This window comes from Parasteatoda tepidariorum, chromosome 5 (assembly GCF_982258835.1).
Source record: "Parasteatoda tepidariorum strain Cologne lab strain chromosome 5, Ptep-v5.0, whole genome shotgun sequence".
Classification (NCBI taxonomy): domain Eukaryota; kingdom Metazoa; phylum Arthropoda; class Arachnida; order Araneae; family Theridiidae; genus Parasteatoda; species Parasteatoda tepidariorum.
The window spans coordinates 89,198,545-89,225,477 of record NC_141759.1 but is presented as its reverse complement, the minus strand read 5'-3'; the positions used below and the strand labels follow the sequence as shown (position 1 = coordinate 89,225,477).

The 26,933-nt window shown below is 26.3% G+C and overlaps 1 protein-coding gene across 2 annotated transcripts; it reads left to right on the top strand.

Annotated features, from left to right (window-relative positions):
• The first annotated feature begins 238 nt into the window (after positions 1 to 238).
• Positions 239 to 25,095, top strand: LOC107451441 (uncharacterized). Of its 2 annotated transcripts, none has more exons than XM_043043818.3 (16): positions 239 to 674; positions 9,865 to 10,028; positions 10,734 to 10,933; positions 11,011 to 11,140; positions 12,153 to 12,269; positions 12,348 to 12,407; positions 13,286 to 13,354; positions 13,697 to 13,801; positions 14,670 to 14,779; positions 15,367 to 15,995; positions 16,816 to 17,006; positions 18,039 to 18,085; positions 20,091 to 20,139; positions 20,296 to 20,338; positions 21,721 to 23,750; positions 24,842 to 25,095. In XM_043043818.3, the coding sequence occupies exons 1-16, from the start codon at positions 617 to 619 to the stop codon at positions 24,887 to 24,889; spliced, it is 4,050 nt and encodes a 1,349-aa protein (XP_042899752.2). In that variant the 5' UTR covers positions 239 to 616; the 3' UTR covers positions 24,890 to 25,095. The 2 variants fall into 2 exon arrangements, with proteins under 2 accessions (XP_042899752.2, XP_042899753.2); XM_043043819.3 differs by having other exon boundaries at positions 21,721 to 23,754.
• The last annotated feature ends 1,838 nt before the right edge of the window (positions 25,096 to 26,933 follow it).

Below are 26,933 nucleotides of genomic sequence, written 5' to 3'. Positions count from 1 at the left end.
TAAATGAAATAGAACATTTATAAGAAAGATCGTTACCAGTATTTTATTACCTTTGATTACCTGTCGGCTATTTGTCAACCTTTCCCACGAGACAATACTATAATTAAAAAAGAACCTCTAAATTGTTTTTATATTTTCTTAATTTTCTGTGTCATTAAGATAGAGAGCGAATGCGTGACACAGAAAATGAAACTTTCTTACTCTTGGCGATTAGCTTAAGGCTTTTTGGCGAGAAATTGAAACACCATTTTACAGCAACCTGTTTCATTCAATGATCTCTCCGCAGCACTTTTCATAATTCTAGCAAGCACCACTAATCTGCTTAGGTAGATGCTTGGTTTTTATCTTTTTTGCAACTAATTAATTTTTTTATTTAATAAATTAGGTGCTTTTTATCTTTTGTGTTTGTGTGTTGAAAATTTTTTTCTCAGTGGCTTCATCGATATTTTGGATAGGAATTCCTGAAACGGTGTTATTGTGATGTAAACAGTGGTTGATAAAATCAGTGGATAACGAAGAGCAAAGGATAGCGACAAGTGCATCACTTGTTGGATACAGTATCCGGATTCGTAACAAGGATGTGGATTATTGTTTGTGATTGAAACATGAACATAGAATGGCTTACGTTAACGTTGCCGAGTGGAATCCTGAACATGTAGTAGACTGGCTACGGGGTGAGTTATGTTCATTCAACATGAACATTAATTAACGTACTCATTCAAATTACAGGTGGGTAAAGTGCCAGCCGGAGCATCCCGTATTTGAAGTGAAAGATCGGCTAAATTGAGTTATAAAATAGCATATTGCGTGCATGTAAACATAAAACAGCATCTATTATTATTATAATGACAGGTAAATCTGACGCACGGCGAACATCAAAGCATCAACCGTAACACAAAAACAGATTTAGGGATGTTATGGCATAACAATATCACCCAGTGCAGGAATATCTTAAAACGATTTTAATAATAAATGTGAAAAATGTCTTAATTTTTTTATGCATTATAATTTTATGTATTTATTTCTATTATTTATTTAAAAACACTTATGAACCAGTTTTGTGTTATAAGTTATATAAAAAGAAGGCATATAATCTTCCTTTAATATATTAAAAAAATAATAATTTCGTTTAAAATTTTTTTTAATGGGTTAAAAATTTTTAAAAAGTATGGAAATTTTTGTAGAAAATATGGCAGGAAAAAATTAGCTAATAAGCATTTATTACAAAGAATACTTAAAAGGGAAAAAAAAAATCTTTCAGTAAGATTATGTCTTTGTTTCATAATTAGAAATAAAAAACACTTTAAATCTATTAGATCATTGTGAATCATAGATCATTGGATAAAAGCAAAAAACATCATTAAAATATTTTCATTTGTTTTTTTTTTTTATCAAGTTGTTTTTTTGCTTTAGTCAACAAAGCACGAAGGTTTACCTTTTAATTTATTTGATTGATCAGTTATTTCAGGTGTGAAAATATTGGTGTCTGGTGGACAATTAAACGAGACTTCATCTCAAATCAGTTTTTTTATTGTAAAATTTTTATTTAAGCCATTCAAGAAATCAGAAAACACATCTAGGAACATTCAGTAACATACCTATGCAGAGAAGTAGATTAAAGTTCGAAATATGAAAGCATTAATATTTCTTTTAAAACCAATATTTTCATGTTAGGAATTTAAAGTACTAGTAATTTTGTACATTGTAGACAGTGCTTTTCTTCACTGTTGATGAATAATTTTAAATTTTTAACATAATTTCTAATTTGAAACTTTTCAAATGTTATGTTAGCATCTTCTCAGTGTTTTTTAATCCTCCCTTGTAAGCAAAAATCAGCAACCCCCTGTGCTTACTTAAGTTTTTGAACTTTAGCAATAATCATCTCATTTTAAGAATTATTATGATAGCATTAGAAAAATTTTGATTAATTTCTTTAAAATCCTGTTTAATTAAAGTTCTGAATCATAATTTTAATAAAACATAGGTTTTATTCAATGTTTTAACATGAACTATTATTAAATCTAATCAGTAGGCATTTACATCAATTTAGATGATATGTAACACTCAATGTGTTATATAGATTATATATATAACTTAAGATTGTATGTAAACAATTTTCCCATGTCCATTATCCTGATATTTCAAAAATACCATATTACCAGACTGGTTGGAATGCGCTATAATGGCCAATAATATATATTGCTAATTTTAGGGATACATGCTTCTTTTCAATATTAAACATAAATCACCTTGCACTGAAAATATATTAATATATTTGCAAGTGAGTTTTTTGTTGAGTTATGTAAAAATAAAATTTTTATTTTCTTAAAAAATAAAAGCTATCTTCAGTAAATTGATTTAAAAATTTATTTTAAGACGAATTGCAAAAGGCTGCTAAAGAGAAATTGTGTTTTCTGAACTACTTTATAAAAGTGAGCTTATTTAATTTATATTATTATTTTTTTTAAATATTTATTGCAGTGATTGCATTAAATGAGAACGAAAGTCATATTTTGAAAAATAAAATTTAACATTAATTTAAGAATTCATTAATTAAAAAAAATAATTTTAGTCAGTTTTGCAATTTAGTTTTGCTTTAAATCAATTAACTTTAATACCCATTCATCAAGCTCTTCAATTGTTCAATTCAATTTAAAAACATTCCAATTTTTTAAAAATTGATTTAAACAGCCATAAAGCAAATAAATAAATAATCAAAGCACTAATGTATATATTTTTTAATATAGTAATTTAAGCATTTAAAAATAAAATTATAAATTTTTTAATTCAAATTTTTCAATTAAAGGATATAAAAATATTTTTTTTTAAATTAGTGGAACAATAAACTAAATTTTCATCAAAAATTCGACTTTTTGATTTTCACATCACATTAGATACATTTAGCAGACTGCCATATAAGAGATGTTTACTCATCCCATGAAGATAATTACTAAGTTAACTATTAAAATTGGATTTGCTAAGAATAGATGAACAAGAAATTATTTTTTAAATATTAAAAAAGAAAAAAAATCTTGATTTTGTTTTAAACTATTCAAATGAAGAATTTTTCCTGCTTGCATCTCATTAAAAAAAGGTATTGTGCACTCAAATGTTTGTGAAAATTACAACACCATGAAAGAATTATGCAAGTTGAACTCTAACTCAAATGTTAAGTGATATAAAACAAACTAATCATTAGAATTGCAGTGATTGCGAATGTACCTCTATTGCATATGTTTATTTGTTCTAACTATTAGTAATAAGTGGAATTTATTAGTTTCAAACAATTTCTTTATGGAATTGTCTGAAAAATACCATATTCCCAATAAGGAATTTTATATTGAAAAGAAGCATGTATCCCTAAAATTGTCCATGAGTTACTTAAAACTAAATTTTATTGCTAAGTGTGTTACTTACTCATTACAGCTCAATCTACTTTCCAACCAGTCTGGTTAGGTTTAAGTTCTCTTGCCGTAACATTAACTATGTCAAGCTCTTGAGATTTTTTCTCTGTGTAATACAAATATGTGTTAGTTTCAAAGATAAAGTTTTTCCTGAAAATAAATTTTCTCCTTGTTTGTTGATTAATCTAGAAGTTTTTTTTTTTTTTTTTTTTTTTTGGAGGGTTTAAAATTTAAAATAAATAGAGACACAGAGATTAAATTGTAACATTAAAAACAATAAAACCGATTTCCTACTCTTCTGTTCAATATTGGTAATAAGTAGAGCCCGGATTTTAATGACCTAAAAAATCTCAACTAATGCCCTTAAAAAGTGCAAAAAATGCCCTAAAAAGTGCAAAAAATGCCCTTAAAAAGTGCAAAAAATGCCCTTAAAAATGCAAAAATTGTGCAAAAAATGCCTTATGACATGACTTAAATAAAGTAAAAATATTGAACTAAAACAATGTTTTACTCTTTAAAATTATTATGAGTCATTTAAAAAAATATAAAGCAATGCAATAATTGTTCTATGTTCATTAAAGTTTGGAAAATATGTTTTTATGTCCTAAAATAACAACAAAATATATATATATTCTCCAAAACATTTTCATTTTGTTTAGAAACTTTAATGAATACCAAAACCTCCATCTCATAACAATACTAAATATCAGAATTACATTGGATTATTAAATGTTTTTTGATATTTTGAAATGTAAACGAACTCTTGTCTGAAAGTAAATTTTTATACCTGGAGAAGCTTTCAACGTCTACTGATATTATTGGTGCATACTTGAAACTGATACTCACTTCCTGACAATTCTTCTTCAATTTGAAAAGATGTTGCTTCCCCTCTTAATATCCTAGAGATTTTTTTCATTGTTTGAAAGCCAGTGTAATAATAAAAATTGATAAAAAATAATTAAAGTTGGAAAAAATTAAGAAAAAACTTAAAAAATGCCTTAAAATGCAAAATACGCCCCAAAATTTAAAGAAAAATGCCCTAAAAGACAAAAAATGCAAAATAATGCAAATGTCATCAAAATCCGGGCCTTAGTAATAAGATAAAATTTCTCACAAAGCATCGAAAGCTTAAGAGATTGTTCATAGGTTGATCTCATTGCACTTAAAAAATACGTATATAGTTGTCTGATGATTTTCTTAATAAAAGAGTCAATGATTTTGACATAAGCATAAATGTCAAAAGAAATGCTACTCTAGTAAGAACATTGTATTTAGTAACTATTGATTATGCAAGTTTTTCAGAAATAATGTAAGTAAACATTCTGAAAACACTTGAGAGAGTGCTCTTTCATTTTTTCAGGAAAAAGTTGTAATGTATTAACATCTTTAGGTTAATATTATTCAAATATGTATAAACTATTAAAATGCCTGTCTGAAATTAGCATTTCAAATTTATTTGAATTAGTTTTTTTCTAATTAATTTTAAAGTTTATTTTTAATTTAATAATTGCGTAACAAGTTTATTATGGAAATAAATCAGGGTTCGTGATTTTTTTTATTTTTTTAAAAAAATCAGATTTTTTTGATTTAAATCGGACTTTTTTGATTTAAATCAGATTTTTTTGATTTTTATTTAAATTCACTGTAAGAACTTTAATTTATGATTAAAAAAATTATAAATGTTTAATCAAATTAACTTAATATTAAAACTATATTGTAACAATATTTTAGAAGCTCTAACTAAAATAATTTTTCATTATAATACATGGCTTTGAATGCATAGCAACCATTTTGAAACAAATGCATGATTAAAATTTAAAGACTGGATGAAATAGAGAATTTAAAGAATACTTCAGGGGTCTGTCTGGGTTTTTCTCAGATGTACCTATTTTGTGAAAATTAAAAATTATATTATAGAATCAACACAAATATAGTAAAAATATGGATTTATCGTTTCTTACGAAACAAAAAAATAAAATTTTAAGAAAAAGTATTTTGTGTGATTATTCTATCATTTTTCCTAAAGTTGAATTCGTAAAGGTACCAGTAAACGGTATTAAATTTGGCTTAGACAGACCCCTGTACTTTAACTATTAAAACAAAGTTTCAGTTAGCAAACTATAACTTTAATTTAAAATAGTGATTTTTTTTTTCCTCTTGATTTTTAAAATGGCAAAATAAATGAAGCAGATTGTGTTCATAAATGTAGTCATTCATCAAAAAATAAATAAATATTTAATCTATATATTTTTACATTAAAATATTCATTTTTAATTCTATATCAAAATAGATAAGTTAAGCTTAAAAAAAAATTAGAAAATCTATGTACTCATTGGAATTTTTTTTCACAAAATTTCTTTATAGAAAATCAGATAATGTCAAAGATACTGTAAAAATATTATGAGAAAAAAATACCAGTTCATAATCCTACTGCATCAAACAGACTTTGAAAGACTTTGAAAGGGAAGAATGACACTATATTAGGAAAAAAAACATCTGAATTCATCAGCCCTTTTTTTTTTCTTTCTGTTTTTGGCATATTAGGGTAATTTCTTTTTAATATAACCTCAAGCTTCAGAAATATACATTTTCCACCAATAAAATATGATGTAGATTTTAATTCACGCTTTTTCATTCAAAAGGTAGAATTTTATTAACATTATTTGGATTATTTTTTGAAAAAAATTCATGTTTATTAATTACTTTCTACAGCTATGCAAGTCTGTATTAAGACAGCATTAAATGTTTACTTTAATCTGTACTTTCAATCTCAAGAATCAAAAGATTTTTAAAAATGTAATTTCAAATGTGTTGGAATTTAATACACACCAAGGAAGAGAAACATATATATGTACATATTAAGTGTAATTTTGTTAACTAAAATTAATTAATGCAGCAATTTATTTAAATTAAATTTTAATACTAAGAAAAAAGAAAATAATAAAAGTATCAAAAATTTAAAACACTGTTTTTTAACTTTTAAAATCAATATATATATCGATAAAAAAAATTAGTTGATTTAAATCAATGATTTTTTTTAAAAAATAATTTGATTTAAATCATGATTTAAATGGTGATTTAAATCAAGCTGATTTAAATCAACGAACCCTGAAATAAATTACTTCATATAAATTATTTTGTAATACTGCATGTAATAATATTAAATTATGAACAACCATATATATGAAATCCATCAACAAATTGAGAGCGTAAGAATTAATTTGAATTGAGAATTTAAATATTAAGAATAATTTTAATGCTAAAGAGCCTTTATTATGCCGTGAAGGTTTTTTTAGATTCTAAATATATTTTTTAATTTATTAATTTATTATTCTTTTAATCATCTTATGGTGCAAATAAATCATCTAATATGAATTATATAATACTTAGACTGTAAATAATGATAAATTACGAGCAAATACCATTTTATAACCATCAACTGAGATATAATAAAAAGAAAGTAAGGATTAATTTCCCCTCCTTACTTTTTCTATAACCAAAGAGTTTTTACTACACTGTTTGAAGTTTATAATTTTTCCAATTTTATTGGATAGAAATTGATATCAATAATTTATGTATCTTAAATATGTCAATCAATTATGTTATCTGTTTCTCCTCCTTTAAACAAAACAAGTTAATGTTTATAAGTTTGTGTTATTTATAAAGCTGGACATAGGCTATACAGGTCCTTCTTTGAAGTGAAAAAGGTCTTTGGATTTTGGACTATAGTTTTGTAGACTATTTTTTAAAAATTGTAGTTTTTGTGAAAATATAAAGAATTTTTTTAAGAAACAATTACACATATATTTTTTGCAAGTAAATTTTCTGGACCCGCTGACAATTTTTGGTATCTTCCTCCTTTTTGAGTATGGTCTTGATTATTAATTATAGGTATAGCCTTCTTTATGAATTTTCTAAGAAGTAGCAATAAAGAGACACAAAAGAAGCATCAAATTTACTCTTGTAGCTGTAATATATATATTTTTTAAAAGAATCTCTCTTTAGAATATTTCTTTATAACAATTTGAATGTAATTGGACATAATTCAAATATTATACAGTACAGAACCCGTTATCCGGAAATCAGAAAACCGGAACAAAAAACCGGAACAAAATTCGACATTTTCCCGCTATTTTTTTAAAAAAAAATTTTTTTTCTTCATAAGATTTTAGGATTTTTCTTTCTTTTTTGAAAGATGTTCACTTTACCATCATTTTGGAAATAATCATTAGTGTATTACTTCATCGTTTTTTCCTCTTTTTAAGATTATTTCCAAATTTTTTTTTATTTTTTAGTTGGGTTTAACAATTAAAAAACGGTTTTTTGTAGCGATTCCGAAAACCGGAAAAATCAGTTATCCGGAATAGCGATGGTCCCGATCGTTCCGGATAATCGGTTCCCTACTGTACATTCTAAATGTTGGAATAAGAAACAAGACTTTTTTCTGAATCAATGGAGATTTTTTAATTAATTGGAATAAAAACAGATATCTATTGCTAAAACACACTCACAAAAAATAAAATAATGATACTTAGTTAAAATATATCATAATGACAATGAGTCACAACTTAAGACATAACAAGCTACATTGACTTTAATTGGCTAAAAATTTATGCATTTATTTTTATTTAGATGATTCTTTTAGTTTTAAATTGTAATTGTTCTCGTTCTGGGACTAGATTGGTATATTTATCATATTAAAAAAAAACCCAACTTCTATTCTCTGCCTTCATCCATTTATTTTTAATTAGTATAGTGAGTTTATTTCATAATATTTTGAGAAGAAACGCATCCTATGATTTTGTTAAGAAAAAAAAAAACACAATATGTCGTCTTCAATATACTTTTTATATTTAATTATGGATATTTTCATTTCCTTTACTGAAGGGCATGTTTTTATTATTTGATGATATTTTAAGTTTACAAGCAGAATGTTTTTAATTAAAGTTTTGTTGTTGTATAATTACAACTATTTTTTTTCTTTTGAAAGGCTAAAAAAGAATTTTTTCCCCTCCTTAATAATAAAAAAAGAAATAAAATAAAAAATTGGAATGATTAAAAATTATTTTCTTATTTGATTCACGTGAGGTTAAATTGGCAACAACTACAATAAAATGACAAGTTACTTTCAAACTTACTCTTACTCAGTTACAATTTATTTATTAGTTTGATTATATTCTTTAATACTCCATGTACAAGAAGTCATTTCAACTTTCTGTAGTATGCCTCAACAATTTTGGAATCTTCTCTCATTTATAAGATGGGATAAATGTTTTTACTAATTTTTCTTGTTTTAGTAATTTGGAAGTCAAGGACAAAAAAATTCAGAAGCAAAAAGTCTTATTTTATAAAATTTTTGAGAAAGCCGTTTTTTTAAAATTATAGTTTACACTGCTGTAGTTGGAGTATTTATTTTCATCAACTTACTAAAAACTTCCACCTGTGTCATTAGTGCTTATTTCTTCTGAAAACTAATATCATTATTACTCTTTTTATGTATAAAGGGAATATTCAACGATTTTCTTTTTAATGAAAATTAATTAAAAGCGTAACTTGTAAGAAATTTCAACTTAGCACTCAGCAATCCCAATTTTCCTGTCTCTTTCCTCTTGAGTATGGCCTTTGTTTGCTGTTGTTTCCATATTGTTGTAAAGAGCACTACTTAAGAGAAGAACCTTTATTATAGATCAATTATGTGCAACCTATTGCTTGAAGGCTAAATTTGACACCCGAAGTTTATAACTTGGCCCTTGAACAATTTCAAATATGCATAAAAAACTATTAATAAGAAAAAATTTAATAAAAAAAATATATGTCTTTTTTTTTGAGCCTAAAAAAATTTAACTTTTATATATGGCTGGCTATGAGTTCAGTACTTGGAGGAAAATGCAATTGTTTACAAATTTTACACGCCTACTACTTATATCTATGTTACTTTCATACATCTTACATTTTTATGATTGCAATTTGTTTTTCTCATGTTGGCCCACAACATGCATTTTTTAGTTTTTGTGGCCCACTAAAGAAAAAAAAAGGTAGTACATCTCTTTTATGTGTCTAATCAAAAGTTTATTTATTTTTGTCTCTCGGAAGAAATTAATTTATTGTTCAATGAAGTTTTTATTACTTTACACACATTGTAAAATTACTTTTTAATATGATGTAATTTTAAATAAAAATAAAATATTTGTGCATTCATATGAAAGTCATCAGTGGTTCCATGAAGTAAGTGTTAAGTGCAAGTGTAGTGGGTTCAGATTGCTAGTCAACCAGTTCTGGTAGTAGGCCAGTGATAGCAAGTATTGGGTTGAGCACCCTCACTTATTAAAGCATGTCTTTTAAGTTGAAGAGTCATAATTATTTCGATGATAAAATTTTTTTCCTTACAAGAATAAGTTAAGTGTGCTATTCTGTTTTTCGGATAAATTATTTTTTTCTAATTGTTGCAATGTTTTTTTAGGTCTTGAAGATGAGATCCAACCATATACTCAATTCTTCGTTAATAAAAAAGTCAATGGTTGTCAGCTGTTGACACTAGCCAAAGATGACCTAGCTAATTTGAATATGACCAAGATTGGTCATCAAGAGTTAGTTTTAGAAGCAGTTGAACAACTTAGGCAATTGGTAAGTTTAAACAAATATTGATTTTTCTCTTTATATGTTAATGACATAAAGATAAAAAGAATTTTTTTTTGCAATATTTATTATCAAGTTTAAAAATTTTTAAATTTGAATATTTTTAACATTTTTTAATAATTTTTTCTTCTTTCAAAATCTTTTTTCTATCTTATTTTTATAAATCATTCTTACCATTTAAATGTAAAAGTTATTTGATTTCTTCATTACTAATGTTACATACTTAGTAATTATAACTTATTATTCTTTAAAACACAGGTTTACATTTATTGTTATAAAATATTCTAGTTTAATGAGATTATTCATTGTGCACAAGTCAATTCAATCTAGGATTTTTTGTAAAGCTCCTGTTTTTGGAATTTTGAGAAAAAAGTTTCATTACTAATGTTACATACATAGTAATTATAACTTATTATTCTTTAAAACACAGTTTTACATTTATTGTTATAAAATATCCTAGTTTTATGAGATAATTTATGTCTAGCACAGGTCAATTTAATCTAGGATTTCTTGTAAAGGTAGTGTTTTTTGGAATTTTGAGAAAAAAAGTTTCTTTTAATTCGACACTTTATGATGATGCTTTCTATTTTGCTGTATTTAATTGCAAATATGGCCCCTGTATCTCTTATACTCTCTTGAAAACTTTTGTGATTTTGGTTTAGCTTAATTTATTTCTTTTTATAATCTTTTCAGCATTATAATCTAACATCAGAGACATTACAATCCTTAGCTCTTAAGTTGGGTTGCAAAGCTCAGAGTCTCTTCAATGATTTGAAACGAGTGTGCCAAGATTATGCTAACACTGGGAAGAAGGAGAGAGTATCTGTTGAAACTCTTTCTGCAGTTTCAGATTTAATCAATCTAGTCAAATCTTTAATTTCTTGGTTAGACAGGTAATGATTTTTCTTTTTTCACAGTGTAATTAATTAATCATATTTTTAAAGGTTTTAATGGTTAGCATTTTTTCCAGGTATCCTTTTGTTGGACAAGATAGTTATGTTGAAGTTCGAAAAATTATTTTGAAACTGAGCATTGAGCTGGCCTCAACTGCTCAAAGAGATCAATTTGCTGAAAATCCTCATGGAACAATCAAAGAAATTGTGAGTATATTCACCTGATAACATATCCCTAAAAATTATTAATATCGGTCATTCATATCAATGTTATTTATCATGTTTAATGTAGCACTAATTATATTAGCTTGCTTTGTGTTGTGTTGTCTAGTCTTTTTCATTTGTGTCTAGAATGTCAGTCAAAAAGCTTAATTTTATCTTAAAGTGTGATATTGATATTTATGGGTGTTTTAAAGAATAAATAGTTAATATGATGCTATCAGTTCACTAACAGTTATCATGAAGTTAATGCTTATTTTTAATAATTTTTCTATCATTTTAAATATTTTGTGTTCATACCTGATATTTATATTTAGTGACTATTATAAATCATTTTTAAGCGAGTTGTGCAGATGCTTCATCTTATCGTTTAGACAAATTTGTTCCTTAGCAACCACAAGGAAAAAATATGTCATTGACTGAGAAACTCAATTAATTTTAAGAAATTGTTTTCCATTTCATGAAAATAGAGAACTGTTTTTTTAAAAAGTGGTTTTGACAAAATTTCCTCTTCAATATTCAGAAAATATAGCTTTTTTATTCTATTGTGGTTAAATAATAATCAATGTGGTTAAATTTTATTACACAGAGAAAAAGATCTTGAAAGTAGGCAGTTATTTTAAACTGTTTTATTGCTGAAAGGTTTTTTTTTTCCGTTTGCTAAAAAAATCTTTATGTAATTTCAATTATGCTAAAACTGTTGTTCATTTTTAATAATAAAATTTTTAAATATTACTTAAGACTTATACAAAGATGTACAAGTAAGATTTAGATATTGCATAGTTATAAATACATAAGATTTAATCAGAAAAAAAAAATCAAAGAAAAGAAATTAAAAATGTGAATTTTTTTTTAAATATATTTTTATAGATATAATATTAAATATTTATTGGTTTTAATATACATTAATATTCTAAACTACAGATTTTTTTTAGTGCTCATATTGTATTTAATGGAAATAAAGACTTGAAAAAGAAAATAAATATAATTTTATTTACAGTGCTCAAAACTTACAGAACAAAGTGATAAAATTGTTCAAGACTTTAATGATTCACTAATCATTCAACCAGCATCCTTGGAAGTAGCAAAAATAAAGCGAAAAGTTGATGATGATGTGGTAAGTGAAGAAAAAAAGTTTAACTTTGTTTTCTAACTTGTGTTTTTCTAATTTAAATTTGGATTCTATCTGTTGCAGGGGATTCATATCAACTCTCTTTACACTGGAATACACATCATTGAAAGCATAAAATTTCAGGTATTTTTGCTTTTTAAAATTTTGTTGATATATTTTTACATCTGTAATGCTTTTATAAATTAAATATCTATGTCATATTATATTTGGTCACTTTTAGTAGTAAAAAGAAGAGCCTTTAGAGTTTACAGTTATTTTCATGTATGTGTATTATTTTCATGTATGTTATGTATATTCTTTATAGTTTACAGTTATTTTATAGTTTACAGTTATTTTCATGAGTAGTAGACTTATAATTATTACGATAATGCATCAATCATTAGTTTTTCTTAAGTGTTAAAAAAATACAAGATAAAATATATACAATTTAATAACACAGAAATTTTGCAGACCTGTTATTTAATAATAATTTAATAACAGGTCTGCAAAATTTTTTAGGAGCCAGCATATTAAGAAATGAAAAGTTGCATTTATCCTTTATAAAATTAAAAATAGATAATTACATTTTTAATGTAATATTATTTTAAAATAAACAAAATAGTTAAAGGTATAGTTTTTGCTAAGAATTTTACTATGTCTATTAATTGAGTAAACTATATAATGTATTATAATATTTTCATGCACATAACACAGTTGTAAATAACATATGCAGATTCTACTAATGGTTTTCTAGTAGTGTTACATGCATTCCTGGCACTTACACATTTCATGAATGAAATTCCAGGCAACACTTTTAATTTGAATGGAATGATTAAGCATTTTCAGTTTTTGATGAAGAATGGGCTGCATTTGTGTAATTACTCCATACTTTGCGCTTTCCTACATTTTCTATAATATTTTCATGCACATAACACAGTTGTAAATAACTGAGGCAAATTAAATTTTTGAGTCTTGTTTTCTTTTCTTTTGTAATGTTAAATTTTTTTGTTTATGTATTTCAGAGTCCTGCTTACAGATCTGGCAAAGTTGAAGAAGGAGATGAAATTATTCAAGTGAACTATCAAACTGTTGTAAGTAACATTTCATTTTGTAATATATTTAATCAAATTATTAGCGTATTTTTATTTCTACGATCCTTTTCACGATGCGAAATTAAAAATAGTTTAGTTTTTCATTTGTACTCAATGTTTTAGTTTTTATGCTCGGGTAATCTAATTTGACTTTCATTATTTACAAAGCTAGCTTGTAAAGTTTTAGAAATAAAATTTTTTTTAGCAAGTGTGCAAAGTCTTAAACTTTGTTTCTAGTCACATCATCTGATGTTCTATTTTCATTTTTTAGTGTCGTTGAAGTAATATTAGTATTTGATATAATAATGGCTATAATGGCTTAAACTTTCTATCTTTTTAAAGGTTGGCTGGCAGGTTAAGAACATCATCTGTTCTATGAAAGAACATCCATCAGAAGTTCATTTAACCCTCAAAAAGCGACCTAGACATCCAAATGTTCTTGGGCAGGTAATTAAAAAATCTATCTATAAATTTTTCTTTAAATATTTATAGATTTATATATTATTATTTATTATAATTATAAAATATTTAAAGATTTATTTGCTATCATTTGATGTCTAAAGTAGTTTTGAATAGTACGTTTTGTGTTCTCTTATGCGAAACAAATAAAAGTTTTTTTTTGGTGAAGAATATTGTTTTTTAACTTATTTTTGAAGGAGTATCATCTTGCTTGATTGAAAGAACATTATTATGAAACAGATACTCATTATTATTTTTTTTAAACAGATACTCATTCTTTAAAATGTGCTGCCCCCATTCATCTTGTGTTTCATTATTTTTTTGGTGAAAAATCTCAAATTTTTGGCACAAATACCCTGAAAAAAATGTAAACCAATTTTTAAGAAATATTTTTTTCGTGAAATATTTCTGACTAATGTTAGATCTAATTTACATAATTAAAATTTTTTTTAAAAATTTTTTATAAGAGCAAAAGTTGCAACTTTCATGTAAATCAACCATATTACCAGTAATGTTATATATTTTCCAAGATAAAATATAAATTTTTCACTTCTTTCTTGAATCCTCCATTGATTTCCAAAGAGATCATATTCTTTTAACTATCTTGAACGACTTGCCATCTGTTGTGCTTCCCAAATAAGGACTACATTCAAATTACATCATTAATGCAAAACTGAATAACATTATGAAGCAAATATATCTATTTCTATATATATCCTCAAATGATTTATACTATATAAATCCTCATATGTGCATGAAAGGGTTAATAAAATTGTCAAGAAATATTTTCCTATGAATTCATTTAATTCAATATCTAGCTTTTTATTTAGCATGAGCAATCTTTTATATTTTATAGGTTATTACATTATGGCCATATAGAATACCTTCTAAGAAAACAGCATTTCGAAAATTTAAATTCAGCAGAAAAGATATACGTGAACTTTGTCCTAAGTCTCCTGGAAACAGGTAATAAATCATTTCAATGTTTTTTAGCATAAAAATGTCTTTAATTTCTTACTTTATATTTTGAAAATAGTTTGCTTTTAATTAATGTGTTTATTTTTAAAAATATAACAAATGCTTTTATTGCACCTTTGATATAAATAGCACTTTGCAAATCTTGGATATGTCTACCCTATTAGACATTTTTGACTCATTAAATAGTTCAGATGTTTTATGTATTTACACATGATATATTATTTACATCATCAACATTATTTACATTAAATCATTTACACATATATTATTTACACAAGAGTTGAGTGAATGAATATTTTACTTAATTTTAAAATTTTTACTTAAAAATTGACTGTATACATTACTTTATTTCTCAGTTTTCCTATACTTCTGCAAACCATTGTATTTGGCTGAAAAAATTAACGTTTCATGCATTAAACATATTATTATACCCTGATGTGTTTCTATTTTGATATAATTTTTATTATTCAGTAATTTATATTTCCTTATGAAAAATGATTTAGAAGATTTAGTTAACGTCAAGTTTTATTTCATGAGTAAACATATTAAAATAATTTCTTCTTATATTTTTTTAGGGGAGAGTCTAATAGTGTATCAGAAGTAAACGGTACCCTCGCATCAGAAAAAGAAAGATTATTGGCAACAAATAAGCCTCGTAGTAGATTACGAAGAAGAGCAACTGTTACTGGTGTGTCTCCAACTGCATTACAACCACCTGTGAGTTTAGAAGAGCTGATTGGAAATAACTCCAAGCGCAAGGAATCAGTTCTACGCACAATATCGTATGATCCTAATAAAACCATTGACATTGAAGATAATGTCTTTAAAAGGGAAACACAAAGTTGTAGTGGGCCTGATGAGAAAGATAATATCCAGCTGCCTGAAAATACCCCCCAAACAAGTAATGACAAGGACTCAAAATCTGCCACAAGTACATTCTTACGCCCACCTCAAGAAAAGTTTATGACTGGTCACCTGAAGCGACAAGAAGCTTTGAAAAATTCTGAGACTGTTGCTAGAGCTGGTGTTGCAGTAGCGGTGCAACCAAATGGTCCTAGTTGTGCACCACCCAAGCCTCCTCTACGAGTGGTGACTCAATCCCAGAATGACGCTAATACTGTTCCAGAAGTTCCGCCATCTGGTAGTCAAAGTCCAAAACAAAAATTTGCTGATTGGGTAAATCGTCAGAAGAAGAAACCTGAAGGTAAATTTTTACTTCATTTTAGGCAAACCTAAATTTTGTTTAAGTATTTTTTTTAATAAAAAATGTCTTATTTTAATTTCTAAATTATTTATTTTCTGATATCAAAAGAAAATGTAGGCTTACAAATTTCAGTTAAAAAGTCAGTAATGTGATTTTTTAATACAATTTTACACCTGTTCTCTTTGTATACTATATAAACATTATTTATTAATGTGATTACATTTTGTATATCATATTGTGTCTTATTTTCACGTAATATTATATAAATATTTAATTTTATAAATATTGAAACCTGCTCAAAATTAGAGTAAGCTTTCCAATTATTTTTTAAACATACAATTTATGTATGTTTAAGCTATATTTGAATTCTAAAAAATTGCAATAAATTCAGCAGTTTGCTCTAATTTAGTTTATTTTTAATGAACAACACATAACAAATAGACCAAAATCAAATTAAACTTCATGATAGTTTGATAATCATGAAACATGATAGTTTGCTATTATCTTTCTTATTGTGATTTGCGAATGATAAAAAGAAAAAAAGTATATTTGTATTTCAAAATCAAGCTGTTAATAAAATATTCTTGTTATCATGAAACATCACACTTTCTGTTATTTAAAATCAGTTTAAAATCATAACTCATATTTCTTCATTTTTTTATGCATTTTTTAAAAATTACTGTACCTTTGAATTATTTAAATAGTATAAAACTGTATTCTCTATGTACATTAAATGCTAATTTTGTGTTAGCATCTGTGGTGTTTGAGTTTTTGCATTGATATTTTTGTTGTTATATCTTTTTGATATCTTTTGTTTAAGGGGGATTGCTACAGCATGCACTTACATTGTTTAGTCCAGATTCAAATTCTCAGACTTGCTCTTCACCAACACCTAAAGATGGTGGTTCTCCAAAAAGTCCAAAACTTCTAAGTGGCTCACCAAAGCTCAAGAAAGCTGCTGGCAATCTCTTCCAATTCCCATTCCGAGAAGGAAGACCCTCTTTGTCAGAGGTAAATTGATAGAAACAATTGAAGATTTATTGTAATTGGAAATTTGAATACTGCTAAAAAAGGATGAATACCGTTTTTTTAAGAATTCATTGTCATTTAAGATGCAAAATTTTTCCATGGTTCCAGAACCTGTGTAGATTTAACACGACATAAACGTCTTGTGAATTCTTCTTATCCGAAACAAGACTGTTTTCACATCGAGCAAAAAAATTTTTTTTTCTTTTCAAAAATCGATTTAACACGACATAAACGTCTTGTGAATTCTTCTTATCCGAAACAAGACTGTTTTCACATCGAGCAAAAAAATTTTTTTTTCTTTTCAAAAATCGATTTAACACGACATAAACGTCTTGTGAATTCTTCTTATCCGAAACAAGACTGTTTTCACATCGAGCAAAAAAATTTTTTTTTCTTTTCAAAAATCGATTTAACACGACATAAACGTCTTGGGAATTCTTCTTATCCGAAACAAGACTGTTTTCACATCGAGCAAAAAATTTTTTTTTTCTTTTCAAAAATCGAGTAGTAGCTAACAGAAGAAAATATTTATTCAGTTAAAAAATAACCACTATTTTGATAGATATTGGAAAATTGACTTATCTTTTGCATGCATTCACACTCATGACAGTTAATAAATTTTGTTGCTTCATTTCTAAAAACATGATGAATTCTTACATGATAAATTCTTATTAGAAAAAGCAAGTGTATTTTTTTTAATAAAGTCATCCTAATATATTCTACAAATTATCATTACTTGACAATAATCTGTCTGACACCTTATACTACATTGCAGTTATATTCTTAGGAATTATTGTTTCTTAATTTTGGCTACTTTTTTATTGTTGCCAAAATTACAAAACAGTTGCAACTGTTTAAATTTGTGATAAGACTTTGACAAGAAGAAATCTTTCTGTAGTTTGGTCTTTAGACCTTGCAAACTCTCAGTTGGTGAATTCTATATTTTTAAAAGTTCTTTCTTTTTATTTTGATTTAATTTATTTTACTATAATTTTTTTTCCTCTTTATTTCCAGCTACGCAGCTTAAAGAAATCTGCCAATTCAAAAGCTTTTAGTGAAAGGTAATGAAATAAATCAGTTGTTAATTTAGAATTTAATGCTGTGAATGTTAGTTGAATTCTGTGTCTGAAACTAATTATTGTTTGTGTTATTTATGTTGCATTAAGTCTGATATAATGAGACAAAAATTTTTTATTGCAATTCTTACTATGCATGCTTATTTTTTTTTACTTCTTTCTATGTTCTGAATTGTTTCTAAACATTTAGATAGCTCTGATATTCAGTTTTTTTTATAATTTAAATGTTTTATATTAATAAATTATATTAATTTTAATGCATTATCTAAAATTTCTTAAATATGTTTCTTACAAATTGCTGTATATAGATGTTCATATTCCAGTAATAAGCATGAGCCTGTTGAAGAATTTTAAAAACTTAATAACATTGAGGAAAAGCAGTTTGTTTCACGAGAAAACAACCACCCTCTTTACTTTTTTGTACTAAGTTCAGGGTTAATTGTTAATTTGTTAAATATGTTTTTAAAAAAAAAGATTTTTGTAATAGTTATGGTGATTTTTGTTCCTCTTGCTTATATCAAGTATTTTATATGTAGCCTTTTTAAAGATTATTTAAAAAAAAATTCTATTTATTTCTTTTTGATATAAAATTTAAAAAGATATAATTTTTGTGGATTATATTAATGGTGGTTTAAATATGTTTATTTAACAACTATTTTTGTTTATTTAAACCATTATATTAATAGTGGTTTATGTATCATGAGTATGTTCAAGAAAAAAAAAAGCGTATTTCCTCTTTGAAACTTAAATAATGTGTGTGATAAAGAGGTGTTCCAATAGTAGAAAGGAATAAAATAATAGTGGAAAACCTATTGTTCCTATTCAAAGAAAGTAATAACATTTTGCCATTTAACAAGTATAACAATTTAAAAAAAAAATGCATAAATTACACTGGGGAACAAAATTTTTGTTGCAGTTATACAAATACTTAATTTTGCGTAATTCGGGTGTGAGGATTTCAAATCTGAAATAAGATTTGCTGCTAAAGCTTCAATTTTTTTTAAAAATGACCTTTTTAGTTTATTTTTTGTCAAAATGTATGAGTTTTAAAGCATTATATATAACAGGGGGCTGCATAAATGTTGTGACAAATTTTTATAGAGTTAGGGCACATCACCACCCTTGACAGGAAATGTAGTTATACATAGCCCTTTATGGCTGTTTCTCTAACATCCTCTAGTTCAAAAGCCCTTAAAGAAAAAGTTCACAATAAGAATGCGCCACTAGATTCATATGAAAATATTTTCAGACATGGGTTTCTATCAATTTTAATTCTGATGATTTAACTCCATTAAAAGTTTGTTGTAGCATTTATTGTTGTAACAAATTTAAACTTGTACCTTTCAACAAAGTAATTGCTTAAAAATGTCATTTTAAAAAAAGAAAACTGTAGCTTGGAGAGCGAAGCCAATTGCAGATTTGAAATTTTACAAAAAGTATCTAAAGTCTGTTAAAAAAATCTCGTGCATCAGAAAAAAAAATGTTCCTCAAATTCTTTTCAATTTCCTCAAATCCTTTTAAAATCTAAACATTAGTAACTTAATTTTAGAAATATGTGCTGTAATAATCACTTAATTTATTTTAAAGAGGAGTCAAGAATAAAAGTATAAAAATTGAATACTTTTATTAACAAGGGCACATTCATGAAATTCACTAAGCGATAATAGCCTGTCAGTCGACGGAAACTGGAACAATCTGCTTTGAGACTAACAAAGAGTGCCCTTTAGGGAAGGTAGCTGTTAATATTGTAGTGGAATTCATAGTAAAATTTCTGAAAACCTGCACAGTTTCAAGTATTAGTTATAATAAGTAGTTGTAATTCACAAATACCATTAACCCATATTAACATATTAAAATTGTGTAAAAAAATCATATTTTGTGGATTTTTTTCATAAACATGAATTTGCTTTCATTAAATTTTAATTATAAACTATGTTCAGTGTTATATTCTGTTGCGCTTAATATATTTAACTCAATCTTCTTTTAATAGGGTAAACAGTAGCCAGAATGATGCTCCTCCTATTACCTCTCCCAAACAGGTAATTAAAATATTCAGTTTTCAAAATTTACACTTGGTTTTAAGTTCACCTATTTATGTTTTTTAGTTTTCACTTAAACCCCAAGTTTATTTTGTTGTTTTTATGATTTTTGTTTTATAGTTTAATCCCCATCCCTTTATTCCTTTTCTATTTTAGAATCCTCCGCCAAAGAGAAATCCGAATCAATTCAAGAAACCAGGTAATTGTCTTGTTTTAGAAAAACTAACTTTAATACATTTATCATTCATGGCTTTAATTTATAACTATTATATTTCTGTGTCAGACCTGATTAAAATTTCCTTAGCTTATACCTGAAAAAATTAATTATGGTGAATATGCTTTGCCATGGCTTAGATTTCGTTGAACTTTTATGAAATCTTTTAAAATATTACTCAAATTCATCTAGATGCATTTTTTTGTTGTCTAAATTTTAAAATAAAAATATTTTTCTTGCAATAGTTTTATGGCTTTTATGAAAGATATTTGTGCATCATATTAATTTCTATGATTCTTTATTGATTTTCAGACTTTTGTATAGTTTTGAGATAACTTTAAAAAAAAAAAAAACATTATTTACAGACTTACATTTTTTAAAAACTGACTTACATTAATTTAAAAGAATCATTAGTTAAAACCTTAAACTTAAATTTAGCAATAGGACTCATGTGCTCTTGAAATAATAAACATTGTTTTAAGTTAGTTTATTTTCACAATCCATATTTGTTGTAGTCTATTAAATTATTACATCTTAATGCTTGTTAGATTGCTTTTACTGCTTTCAAGAGTTATAATTATAAAGCCAATAAAATAACCCAATATCGAGTTTTAAATTTGTATTTCATAATGAACCGACTTTTTCTCCGCTTTTTTTTCTAGCTATTTAAAAATAAATTGGTAAGTATTACGCTTCTAAAATGTTTTAATGTGATAGCCACTAAATTTATTAATTAATATAATGAATTTTAAAAGAATATTTTCAAGTAAATGTTCATTTTGGCTAAAATTACATGTAACCAAAAAGATTTATTATGTATGTATTTAATTTTGTGTGAGTATTAGTGATCAAATTGATTAATTTTTGAAAATTATATTTATTTTGAGTATATTAAGACAAGTAAAAAAAAAAAAAAACGTTATTTTGCGTTTATTGAGAATCATACTCTTAAAATCCTTTTAATTTTTTCTGGTAGCATTTTTAATGAAGTAATTGCGTTGAAGTAAATGCTGTTTAGTGTGACTTTTTTGTTTTCAAACTATTTTTGCTGCACCATTTTTCAAATAGAATTGTGGGAAAGGAGTATGAGTTTTTAATTTTTAATGATGTTTCAAAAATAATAACGAAAATATGTATAAAAATGTGAAATAGATGTAATTACTAATATCTTAAAATTTTGATTAAAAATGAATGCTGTGCATTACACTATTTTAATTAAATTTAAAAAATGACAAATTTAAATGATAATTAAATGATTTTTTAAACAAAAAGAATTTGCTACATGTATGTTTTTATATTTTAAAAAAATTTATTGATTTATGATACTACTTATTTAATGAGGTATTTTAATATTCTGTCATTTGCAGGTTTAAACAATAACATACCAATTCCTGTGAAGAATTCAAAATTACCTTCTGATGTTAATGGAGGAATAATAAGCCACAAACAAAGCTCCAAAATTACTGACAGTTACATTCACCCAAAATCCATCAATTACGCTAAAATTCCACAATATCCTTGTGAAATGCACGAAAGTAAAATTGTTTCACTTAAAGGTAAATCCAACAGAAACACATTAAATAGCCAAAAACAACTTCCACATGCAACTTCTCAGCCTACTCGTAATAATCTTCATTACCAAAGAGCTCGACAAATGTCAAAAGCGGCTAATCAAGATTCCTCAACATTAATGCGCAATTCAAAAATATCCTCAGCTGCATATTATTCTCCTTCTGGTAGATCGTTAAGCTTTAACAATATTGCCATGTCATCTGAAGATGACAGTAGTTCAGATGAGTATGAAATATACGCAGAACTTAGCAATGCACATGTATCTGCTGTCAGGCAACAAAATCCTCCTCAAAATTTACCATACATGGGTAATGATACTGATTCAACATTTGTAAAGCAAGTTGCTGAAATGTATAATATGTTGAGCCAAAGACAGCAGTTCCTACAAACTCAAGCAAATAGAGGCTACCGTGGACCAATGAATGCAACTGACAAAGCTATTATTGATGAGCTTGCCATGCGGATGTATCATGCTTTACAGATGAATCATATGCAAACACAGAATGCTTATCACAACACTCCACATAATATGCCTCCTCAATATCCTCCTGTTAAAATGCCTCATAACCCTATGCATTATCAAAATGGTAATTGTGAAATAAACAGCCGCTTACAATCGGAACATTTTCAACAAATGCATGTACCAACCAAACTTCAAGCTCATCAATACAATTTAGGTACATCTGCTCCAGAGAAACCTGTACATGAACATCCTGTAGATTTACCACCTTCAGGCTGTTTGCCATCTAGGACAGTAAATAATGTTTTCAAATCTGCTACTAGTCAAGAAATACACAATCTGTATACCTCTCAATTGGTTAGTAGAAGCAGCAGTGGGAATGTAACTGAAAATGGTAGGTGTAGTGAGCATCCTGATGAATGTATTGAAAGAGATCATTTGTATGAAACTATTCCTTTCCAAAAACCTCATGACAAGAATTGTGATTCTGGTGATGTCTTTCAGCAAGAAGAAAAAAGTTATCTCTACCCAGCTGAGAAGGAGCTGGAACGAGGTATACCAAGCAAAGATAGGAACCATTTTTTATCCGATAATGCTCCGGAAAACATTGCTCTTGCTCGACCGAACCCTAATTTTGTGAGAGAAAATATGTTTTGTCCAATAAAAGAAAATACTTTAAATGCAGATCAGGTTACTAATTCAGCATTCAGACAGATAAATGCTTCAAAAAATGAGCAAAACCAAATACAAACAGATAAAATCAGTTCTGAGATTAATGGTCCTGGAACTATATTTGATAAAAATGTGCAACCAGCTATATCTTCTTTATTGATAAACATTCCAAAGCCACCCAGTGAAGTTTATCCAGCAATTAAGAAGTCATCATCTTCCCAAACAGACTCGGAATTTTGCGATTCTGTCATTGCGGAAGACGATTCTGATGGAATATCACCTAAAATTATTGATGAAACTTGCATAAATGGGGATGAATCATTTACAACAGCATTGAATTGCACTAGCAATTCAATAAGTGATAGTCTTGGCTACAGTAGTAGCAGCAGCCTAAGCAGTAATTCTTCTGGAAGCACTATATCTTCTTCTGGTAGCTGTTATTATTATGTTGAAACACAAATCAAGCCACAGTTTACTATTAAGTTTCCCTCTGTCACATCCGAAAATGGAGAAGAGGTGCCACTTATTGACCTCAGGTCGCCAACTTTACCAACTATGGGAGTTTCGATGTTGAATAAGAAACTGAGTCCTAGCAACAGTGGCAGTGAACATGGATCTAATTCAGGTTCTAGAGCAAGCCCAAATATTCCTGTAGAAACTGAAATGATGAAACCACCCAGAATTGTTACTGATGTAGGTATGTTAATTGTCTTTTAAAGTTCATTCAAAGTATAATTGATTACAAAACTAAATAAACTGGTAGCCATAATTTTTCCTAAGTTTACTAGTGTAAGTAATCTGTGAAACTGGCAACTAGAGAAAAATAAATTAAAGCAATATATGCCATAAAAAATGAATTCATTATAAGAGCGATAGTTATTAAATGTCAAAATTATTAAATAACAAATTAATTTTAAACAGTTAATGTAATGAGCAGAAGAATATTTTTTGTTAAAAAAATGTTCAACTATATTTCAGCTTTAATTACTGAGCTTTTATTAAATCAATGTCAATAAATTTAAATTTTATACCTTTTTCATAGTATTATTATCAATTGTATTTGAATGAACTGTATATATAGATTAAGAAGTTAAGGAAGTTTAATATTTTTGTTATTTAACTTGCAATTGTTTAAAAAATGGTGCAAATTGATTTATTTAGTAAAAAGTTACCTTTTGTGTTTTTATTGAATTATTTTTTTCAACTCTTGACAGTTTATCAGATCAGTGACTTCATTAAAATATTCATTAATTTTGAGAACAGAAACAGTGAAATATGTGTATATATAAGTGAAATATGTGTATTTTCTTCTTTTAAATTAATATTTAAAATAATGTATTTCTAATTTATGCTAAGAAAAATTTAATTTCTATTGTTAAGTTTTCCTATTTCAAACTCTCTTTCTAAATCAATGTTTCCTAATGTGAGTTTTTATTCCCACAGAAGAAAAATCTGATTATTTTGGAAATTTTTATGTATAGAACAAATTGTCATCTAGACTGGACTTTATTCAGTTAATAGTACACTTTTTGAATATTAAAAATAAGGTTGGTATTTTTAGGATTACATGGGACATAGTATAAGAAAATGTCAAAAAACCTGCTCTAGGTTGATTGGTTTTTATACTTAATTATTAATTTCTTAAATGGTACAAATATTCGTTTTTTATTAAGTTATAAATTCTTTTTTTATTGAATGTTACTTGCATTAAATCAAATGATGGCTTAAATCTTTTAACTAATTTTAATAACTATATGTTTATGTTTATTATTTTTTTCTTCCAGAACACACTTTTTAGCACCAAACCAGAAGAATACATCATACATATATGAAAAAAAACTATTTATTGAAATCTGTATTAGTTGTTTCTTGAAGTTATGTTTGCAAATTTAAATACCATATAGATATTTCATTTATGTACATAAATACAAATTAAGTTAATTAATATATTCTATGAAAAAAAAATTATTATCCCTTCATTATTGGCTTTTTTAAATTTATAATTAAAACTTCTAATTGTTAGCAAAAATAAAAAAAAGATAAATTAAATTTTTATTTGAATTTTTTTAAAAATGTTAATGTATTTTGATAACATGCAAAATTTAAAAAAGAGTCCATATAACATGTTTTTTTATATATTAGTGCAAATATTTAATTGTAAAAATATGAATTACATGTTTTTTTTTATATATTAGTGCAAATATTTAATTGTAAAAATATGAATTTTCAATGTTGTGTTTGCTGTGATATATCAGAACATTTAAAACAGTTTGAGAAGCTCAAAAATGTTAATCACATGGTAATGTATCAACTCTTCACATGAAAGTAAAGAAAATAAAAATAATTACAAAGTTTTAATAATAAAATTTGCTTTAATTTAGTAATAAAATAGTAAAAAGTATTTTGCTAAAATTACTTGGATTTGATAAATAGTCTTATCAAAAAAATTATAATCTGTGATACACTATATACAGTAAATATTACTAATCAGCCTGATCATTTTAAAAATTCCTCTACGTGTAAGAAACAATGCATTTGAAACTTTCTTTTTAATTGAAGAACATATCAAGGACAATATTATTTTCATATTTGACTATACCTTGCTGATAAGATAGATTGGACGTGATCTATTTTTGTAATTGTATGAATCTATCCAGCCATATAATGTTTGAACATATCGTATACTTAAAAAGACATCGTACATAATCCATGAAACTAGAGTATATTTAAGAGAGATGAATTTTCTGTCAGTAGTTATGTAAACTGCAGAGACAATAGTGCAATGGTTATGTGTATATATACGTCAATCAAGTAACATTTGTCTCGTAAAAAAACAACATATCACTATTGTATCCCCTTTTTTGTGATACAATAAATGTTTATGGAATTGTATATGTTAATTCTGTGTAAAAATAATGTGTTAGTGAAAGTCATATATTTTTTTTTTAAAGTTGCAGACTAAAAATACTATATGGTAATGAAGCTATATGGTAATGAAGCACAAGAATACTTTGCGAGTTAGATTCACAGCTTTCATCATATTCCATAATTTCAGCTGTTGAACTGACCTCTGATTCACATATCACCTGAAAGTTGTCATGTTGTGAATATTCTATCAAGTCATTATCAGGCTCGGCATTCTGTTATAAATTGCTGTCAGTATTCTTCTGGGATAAAACTGTTATAAAAATACCCTTTCCGAAACCATTAAGAATACAGTCTTTAGAAACTTTTTTCCAGATATTAAGTTTAAAGCTTTAAAAATGTTGACATTATGTGAAAACAATGAACTAATAATTGGGTGAAGAATATTCGGAACATTGGCATTTCTGGAAAATAGAATTAGTAGACCCTCTAAATATCAGGATTTATTTACATTATTGATATAGGAAATGAAAAAGGACAAAAGGAAAAGACGTTAAAAGCGGGAAATCATTATTCATTGGGGTCGTTAAATCCAAGTTCTATTGTATTAAAATGCACGCAGGATGCATTTTTTATAAAAAGTAAATTTTTTTTTAATTGTTATTTGTTATATCAAGTCACCCTGTGACAGGTTGGAACTGTTGATTATGCCCTATGTCGATACTTCTTTTTGCAACCGATTGACATCTCAACTAATTGCTACTGTCTCTATTCACAACTTTAGTCAGTTTAAGAAAACTAGCTTTTGAAAGTGTTTAGAAGAAGCTGTTAGAAAACATCATAGTCCATTGAAAGCAGCATTCCTTTTCCGCACACACATGGCAGAATAAATACAGATTACACACAATCTAGAAGTTTTAATTTTTCAAAATGTACTTAACTAATTTCATCAATTGTTATAGAGATAGAAATAGATAATATAATAAATATATGACTTTTACAACCCATTAT

What these genes read in the sequence shown, in the direction of transcription:
- LOC107451441 (XM_043043818.3), top strand. Translation starts at nt 617, where the DNA reads ATGGCTTACGTTAACGTTGCCGAGTGGAATCCTGAACATGTAGTAGAC. An exon ending in AAGTGAACTATCAAACTGTT is followed by an intron (nt 13,355 to 13,696) that starts GTAAGTAACATT and finishes ATCTTTTTAAAG; the next exon opens with GTTGGCTGGCAGGTTAAGAA. An exon ending in TCAGAAGAAGAAACCTGAAG is followed by an intron (nt 15,996 to 16,815) that starts GTAAATTTTTAC and finishes CTTTTGTTTAAG; the next exon opens with GGGGATTGCTACAGCATGCA.